Here is an 8,186-nt window from a genome sequence, read left to right on the forward strand (position 1 = left end):
TTGTTGCTGTTGCTCTAACCTATACCATTCTTAAAAAGTAAAGTAGTTGTTTTATTTAGTTTTATATCTGATTTTCATGCTGGCTAATAGTTGGATTTCCTGTCATCCTAAGAATAAATCAACCACCTTCGTACTTTCTTGCTATCTTATGCAATTTCTTTTTTACTTCACTTTTTTTCTACTAAAATGGCTTGAAACTCTGTATTAAAAAATGATAACAAAGGCTCCAATCTTGACATCATCTTCTTTTTTAATCGCCTTGCCTTTTAATTTCCTGCTTGAGGTCAGAGAAGCACCTTTCACAGCAGTCTGTCCGCTATTACATCTTCTCGTACAATAGTGAAGTTACAGGTGTTTCTTTATATTTTTAACACACACACCCCAACATACTATAAAGGGTGAGAAAATACTATAAAAAGAAGACTTTTCCTATGTTTAATTCTGTTAATTTGCAAGAACTATGTGTTTCTTTTTTTAAAAATATTTTTATTAAGTATTTTCCTCATTTAAATTTCCAATGCTATCCCAAAAGTCCCCCATACCGCCCCCCCCCCACTCCCCTACCCACCCACTCCCACTTTTTGGCCCTGGCATTCACCTGTACTGTTTTTTTTTTCCAATTTTTATTAGGTATTTTCTTCATTTACATTTCAAATGCTACCCAGAAAGTCTCCCATAACCCCCCCCCAGCTCCCCTACTGACCCACTCCCACTTCTTGGCCCTGGCATTCCCCCGTACTAGGGAATATAAAGTTTGCAAGACCAGGGGGCCTCTCTTCCCAATGATGGCTGACTAGGCCATCTTCTGCTATTTATGCGGCTAGAGACACGAGTTTTCCAAGACCTACTTGCAAAGCACTTCAAACATGTATGAACATTTTAATTTAGAGAACATTTCCTGTGATTTTAGGCATGGTGCATAAAATTAACAAAATATATAATTAATAGGTTGAAAGAATAATGCCTTAAAACATGCTGGAATATGATGTCCCAGAAAGTGACTTGGATTACAAATGGAAACAAATACTGTGTAATGATTAAGCACAATGCAATTATTAGAATTGTAAAGATAAAACACTATATCATTTCTCTTTTTAATTTAATATCGATGAACTTATATATCCTTAAATATGATAAGCATTCCATGAAGGAAGACTAATCATCTCTGGTTTTAGAAATCACTGGTTTACAGTTATTGTCTTTAATACTGTAGTTTAGTAGTTTTAATCTTTAGTCATTTTGTTCTTTTATATAACAGTTATGTGTTTGACTTCTATGTTTATCAAATTGTTAATGAATAATATATGGGTATAAAACTAAGTTTCTTTATTAGTTTGTTAGAATTGACACATTCAACTGGATTCCATGGTCATGAAAAAGACGTCTGAATTTTCGGCAATGTGTAATAAATATCAGCCAATTTCTTTAACCATCTTTAAATAGATATGTATTAGACAATGACAATCTTTTTATGGCAACACTGTACATGTAATTTAGCAAGGGTCATACAGAGTTCTGTTTAAAAGCATGTTACATTTCTATACATTAAAATTATATAGACTACTTTAAGGGCAGCAGTCATCTAGTGACTCAGTAAGTTACTGATTGTGGTGCTCTTTTACAGAGGCTCACTTTGAGACACGCTAACAGTAACCAATGTCTTGATGAACCTTCTGAAGAAGACAAAATGGTGCCTACCATGCAGGACTGCAGTGGCAGCAGATCCCAACAATGGCTGCTGAGGAACATGACCTTGGGGACATGAAGATAATTTTTTCCCAAGATGTGAAAGTCTCTACACGTTTGTTTGTCCATTATTTTAGTTTGGTGAAAGTATTAACTTTTCTGGATTAAAAGTTTAAAAAAAATACTTTTAGTAATGTAAAACACAATTGTTTATAATTCATTTTTAGGAATGTTTATTTCCCTACTAAAAATTTGTATCTGATTAAAGAAGCACATAAAATATAAATAATAAGAAACTGTTATTAAACATTTGAACTGTTTGGGAAAAAAACACCTTGTATTTACTTTTAAAATGTCTTCAATAGCCTCTTGTCACAGGGTTATTTGGGACTGGATTATTTTATGCTGTAATAATAATTAAAAGAGAGATCATGTAAAGCCTTATACAATATCATAATTATAAAATATTAATGTAGCTTTATAAAACACTCTTTTTTACAAAAGCTTCATGGGACCCTGGTTGAATTTCTATGCCAACAATTAGAATCCATATGAAATCATTCCTGAGCATTGAATTCATCAAACAAAATATAAGGTAGTAAGAAAATAATTAAGCTAGTTACTGAATTTGTAAAATAAAAATAATCATACAAAATAAAGAAAAGAATTTTAAAAACCTATTTAAATAAAAAATTTAAATCAAATGATGTAAGGAGTACATGAGGTATTGAGGAAAACAAGAGCTATATAAACTACAAGAGTTGCTGTGAAAGAATCTTCACTCTGAACCCAAGCTGAAGATGGTCTTGCTCTGAGATGTGATGTCAGGACCTGAATCCCCAGTTTCTCTCTGTCTCCATACAGAGAGTTTGTGTCCATCAGCTGTATCTTTGCCCTTTACTCCAGAGGGTGAGATTTGTCACAGCCTACAGAACTGTAGGTGAAGGGTGACCTTTTAGATTTAATTTCTAAAGTACTATCTCTTTTAGTTCAGTCAGTGCAGTCATTGGCACTTTGCATTCTATAAAAAGAATGACAGTCAAAATCTATTGCTATGTTATAAAATCCAACATTGGCCACTGGAAAAATTCAAGTTATTAAAATTATATTAATTAAACTACTAGACATGATTTTGCATAAACTATGGCTGTCATAATTAGGACAATTTCACGTGTCATTTCCACTTAAAATCCCTTTGTTCACAGTCCATGGACTAATTATATGAAAAAGGAAAACCTACCAATTCATGGGACAGTAATAATTGTTTTATGTTTGCTACCATTTTAGGTGGCCACATAGTTGTTGTGGATGTATGTTTTGGTTGTATATCTAGCAGCTGGAGGAACTCTATGGGGGTGAAGCTAGAAGATTCTTAAGGAACAGAAAGTCCATACTTTTAACCTTTTATTTTAAAGGATCTTCTATAAAAAGAGTTAATGAGCTTGCTACACTTGCTCTCTTCCTCTCTCCTCCCTCTCTCTATCTCTGTTTTTCACTAATTCTCTCCTCTGTCTATTGTTGTCACTGTCTTTCTCTGTTTCCATTGCTGTCTCTCTTTTACACAAACACACATATGCATATGTGTACACACACACATACATACACTCACACACACACACACACACACACACACAAACACACACAAACCTGAGTTGGGCTATTATATTTTTCATACTGGACCAGTCTACCGATTTCAGTGGTCTTTCTCATCAGAACAAATGCATGTTTTACCTTCTGGACGCTCAAGACAAAACTATGAAACTGGGAACTAAGGGCTTACTCACTCAGTAGGTGTTTGACCCTCAACCAACAGGAACTGATGCTGATTCCAATCAAAATAACAACTAGATGTGGGGGGATGTGCTTGTAACTCTAATACTGGGGAGGTAAAGACAAGAGAATTTCTTGAATTTCCTCACCAGCCAGGTTGTCTTCATGGACAAGCTCCCAATCAAATGAGAGACTTTGTCCCCAAAATCAAGTGATAATGTCTTTCAAACTTTTCAAGCCTGTTCTAACTGTAGCTCACAGACTTCATGAAACTGCCTGATGTCAAAGTTAACTAGGATCTTGGTCCAACACAAAATTTAAACGTGTTTTAAATTTTCATTTTGGATATTCACACTGTTTTGATACCAAGTGTTGATTTTTGTAGATAACAACATTGTTGCAATGTAAAACTTTGGACAAATTGAGTCTAACCATCTTAAAAGTAACTTGATGCTATCTTTGACATACAACAGCAAACCAACAATTTGGGACCAAAACCTTTGTATGTTGCTACTTCTGACTATTCAAATCATAGGAAATATGCATATATTATAATTCTCTATTCATGCCAAGTCTTACCCAATGCTATACTTGTTTACTTAATACAAGAGTCACATAGATACTATTATGCATGAATTTGCGTATTTTCCTGAACATAATCTTCCCATTAATCCTCAAATCATTTCATAGCCATCGTATCTCTATACCCAGAACAATACACTCCACAAACATATATACATACCTTGGACAGATACAGAGAGGGAGAGAGAGAGAGAGAGAGAGAGAGAGAGAGAGAGAGAGAGAGAGAGAGAGAGAGAGAGACCTCTGCCTTTTTTATCTCTTACTGTCTTGCATTTCATTACATTGTTCTGGCTGCCAAACAAGTCTGTTTTACTGTTGGTTCTATCAGTCCCAAGATATCATTCACTTCATTTCTTTAGGTCTCTATTCAAACATGACCTCTTCAGTATAACAAATGCTTGTCCTGCCTGTAATCTCTCACTCCTATCTCTCTGAGCAAATCTAAGATTATTCTTTTGCTTATTTCAGTTTCTTCCAGTCTCATACACCAACACACACTTGGCCATATAATCACATCTACTCATGTTTATTTTTTTTTTAGAGCCAGGGCCACATCTTTGTTAAGTAAGCACACGACCACTGATCTACATATGCATTCACGTAAATCCTTTTAAAGGCAGAGTCTATATTATTTTTGTCCACTGGCTGTGCTCACCTTCTCATGTTATCTCTTTGCTTATTGTAACTACAGTTCTTGAACTAATAAACTTAAGAGTGTGATAAAGTTGCTAAGCAGCACAGTATCACATGTATCCATGTTAAAAATGTAAAGTGTCTTTATAGAGACTTTCAGAGCTTTGTTTCCAAATATTAAATTTCCTTCTAATATTATTGATATTAAAGTACAAATTCTATGTTGTCCTTTGTGTTAAAATCACCAGCTTTGTGGAAATGAAATATGGCATTTATTACAATACTGTTATGAGATATAAGTTGCTTCACTTAACTAAAAATAAATATAGTTTCAGTGTTTTGGTTGTATTGGATTGACCACAGAAGGGCTAAGATTTTGAGTTTTAGAAAGAAGATAAGTACATTCTTTTAAAATCACATTTATTTTCATGGTTTGATAATGACTATACAAAGCTTATTTTCAATGTAAATATCTATTAACAAAAGATATTATAGAAACCTTAAAACATTAAAGATGTTATATTATTAATTTCTATGTTTATAGATAATAAAACTGAGCTATGAACATATACTATAGTTTTCTCATAGATCATAGAGTTATAAAACTATGTGCCCAGGACTCATAATACTACTGCCAAAAACTTATAAGGTCACAATAATGAAAGAAATGCCTTTATTAAAAACTCTCTTATTATTAACTTGATTCTTTAGAATTGTTTAAATTATTGTTTTTTCATATTTTAATTAAACTTGTTCAATAAACTAAGACCACAGGTAACAGAAGAAGACCTGCAGCAGAACAATAAAATACTATACATCAGTGGGCAAGTAGTTTGAGGAAAGCACCATCAAGACTTCAGCAGTAATTTGTTGAACTCTGGTTTTTTGTTTGTTTGCTTCAATTTGATTTCATATTTTCTTGCAATTCCCTTCAAGTTTCAAGTAAAGCTGACCTACAGCTTGCACGGAGTATTAGACCATCTATCCCCATGAACACTGGGTGAGTTCTTTGTTTGAAGCTTTGTGGACTGCAGAGAAACCAGCAAATATCTCTAGGCTTTCCAGTGTCACTTTAATATAAACATAACATGTAAACTTCATTTTTCTCTAGTGCTTAGAAACAGCATAATAAATTTAAAAAAAAATAAAGGAGAGGAATGTAAACTGCTACAATAAAATAACATAACTGGTTTTCAATGTTTTTTTTTTTAATTCAGTGGGAGGTTATAAATACAGTAGAATTGCTTCAGCAAACTTCAGAACATTGCCTTGCTCCAACATAGATTGTTACTCCATTTAAGAAGTTTTCAAGCATAATCATTGCCATTGCATTTGCATTTTATCTGTTGATTCAAGCTGTTGTTTCAAGGGGACAAAATACAATGCATTCTTAAAGTGCAGGTATAATGATTTGAGAAAATATGAAAAAAATTAAAGACTTCACCAAATGTGAATCATTGTCTGAGAGGTGTTGTTTTGTACAACTAAGATCCCCCTGTCTTGACTAAAAGCTCAGTATAGCTGGGCAGCAGAAATTCAGCTGTGCAAAGGCAACTTGTGTTTCAGGATTTAGCTATTACCCACCCTTATGTCAGATATGGAGTGGAAACACTCAGCTCTTCTTCTGTATAGCATAGGAATATCAGGTTTTACTGCACCTATTCAGAGTGTTAGCAAGTATGACATACTATACAAAACTAAAGTTGTTGGATAATTTCTAGAAATTTGCTTAAAGCTCGTTGGTATAGATTTGTTCCCCCTAATTTTTGTTTTAAGGTGTTTTATACATTCTAAAGCAAATTTCCATTGACTCTGCATTCAAAAATCCCCATGAGAAAGTAGTGATGCAATACAGTCTTTTGTCAATAAATGTATTTAAGATGAAGACCACTTCTGTGATAATTGGCTCATTATGTACAGTAATGCTTTACTGCTATTGCTAATAGGGTACAATGAATCATTCTCCCATGTTGGGCGACTTAGATTAAAAAATAGAGAAGGCTCCATCTGAAATGTAACTGTTTCAAAACTGAAATTTTCATTTTGTGTTCAATTGGTGAGGTTAAATACTTAAAGACACTGCCTTTGGTTCCTGGTGTACTTACAGACAAAAATAGCTCAAGAGAGAAACAAGAATCCATAGTCACAAGACTTTCTTTGAGTGGTGTAGGGACCATCTCTTTTTAAAATCACTGTAGTCACAAATAGAGAATATAATCTCAAAAATGTTTAGACATGCTCAATGCAATCTTTAACATTTATAAGAGTAGCTTGTGCATAAAATTTAAACATTTTAAATGTTGTAAGCATTACTAAATGGAATAATTGTTCTTTTCTGTAAATTTAAATATTTATACATTTTTGTAGAATTAAAGTATGCCAATTTAGTTTTCCTTTGGTATATGTTGTTTTTTTTCAAAATAAATTTTGCTAGTATTTCAAACAGATAATTTTAGTATTCCATGATTATGTTCTATTTTATAAAAGGGGTGATTATAGCCATTTCTCAGCAGCAAGAAAGTTTTGTTAACCCAATATAATCTTAGAGCAAAAATATGTAAAACAGAAGTACTGAAATTATATATATATATTCTCATTAATTTTCTTATGAAATGATTGGAGATTGACACCTTCTGCTCTGTAATAATTATTAAAATCAGTTAATATGTTTTCAAATACATGAGAATACTTGTATTTTGGTCATGCCTAGATCCCAAATTCTGATACTGGAATCCTGAGTGTGTTGGTCACTGCAGGACTTTGCACAGCACATCACAGAAAGATTCAGAGCCAGAATCCAGACAAAAATATAGAAGAAAGGGGAAAGAGTAAGGAGAAAGGAATGGGGAGGGATAGATAGACAGATAGAGGGAGGGGCAAAAATACTCCAGCCTTAACGACTTTAATGGCTCCATTTTAAATGACTTAATGCATTAACACATTCCGAAGCTCAATGACTGACAGCCATCATGAATGCTTCATTACTTGTTAGAAAATATAAAGGGCATGGATTTTCTAACTTACACACAGAATATTCCTTCTTGGGCTTACATAAGTGGCAGCAGAAGGCAGGGCACTCATGTATTTAATCTGCAGGGTTTTGCTGTTATGTTGTGTAAGAGCATGCCATTTCATTTCTTGATATTACTGGGTGCTTTAAGTCAGTGAAATTGCACTAGCTGACCAAGGATTTGACAGATGAGTATCTTACCTCATGATTTTCTGCATAAGATAGAGGAAACTGTGGCCTCTCCTACTCAAAGGAAATAAAGGAGGCCTCTCTGCTGACATGTTTATTTTGTGAAATAATGATTCTACCTTTTCCTTGCCTGGGATATTTTGCATCACTTTCCTTCTATGACCATCATACAGTGAGTGGTTAGTCATGAGAAGACTATATTGACTTATACAGAAATCCCTTCACCAGTTTTGAAAAGTAAAATTCTAGGCAAACAATCATGAATCTGAAATAGGTTTTAATTCTTTTGTGAGATAATACATTAGCTTGTTACAGC

General features: G+C 33.6%; 1 protein-coding gene across 5 annotated transcripts in view; it reads left to right on the forward strand.

Annotated features, from left to right (window-relative positions):
- Galnt13 (polypeptide N-acetylgalactosaminyltransferase 13) overlaps positions 1–7,230 on the forward strand; it is a 617,871-nt gene extending 610,641 nt beyond the window's left edge. For 4 of the 5 annotated variants that reach the window (XM_029474531.1, XM_029474530.1, XM_029474529.1 and 1 more), the window contains one exon: positions 1,625–1,698. Coding sequence is in view for 1 of the 5 variants with exons in the window: in XM_021153165.2 (XP_021008824.1) it covers positions 1,625–1,765 (141 nt within the window). In the remaining 4 variants the exon portion in view is untranslated. Of the gene's footprint in view, positions 1–1,624 lie in introns of all 5 variants that reach the window. The other variant, XM_021153165.2, reaches the window with a different exon arrangement.
- Positions 7,231–8,186: the final 956 nt, after the last annotated feature.

Source organism: Mus caroli, chromosome 2 (genome assembly GCF_900094665.2).
Source record: "Mus caroli chromosome 2, CAROLI_EIJ_v1.1, whole genome shotgun sequence".
NCBI classification, from domain to species: Eukaryota; Metazoa; Chordata; class Mammalia; order Rodentia; family Muridae; genus Mus; species Mus caroli.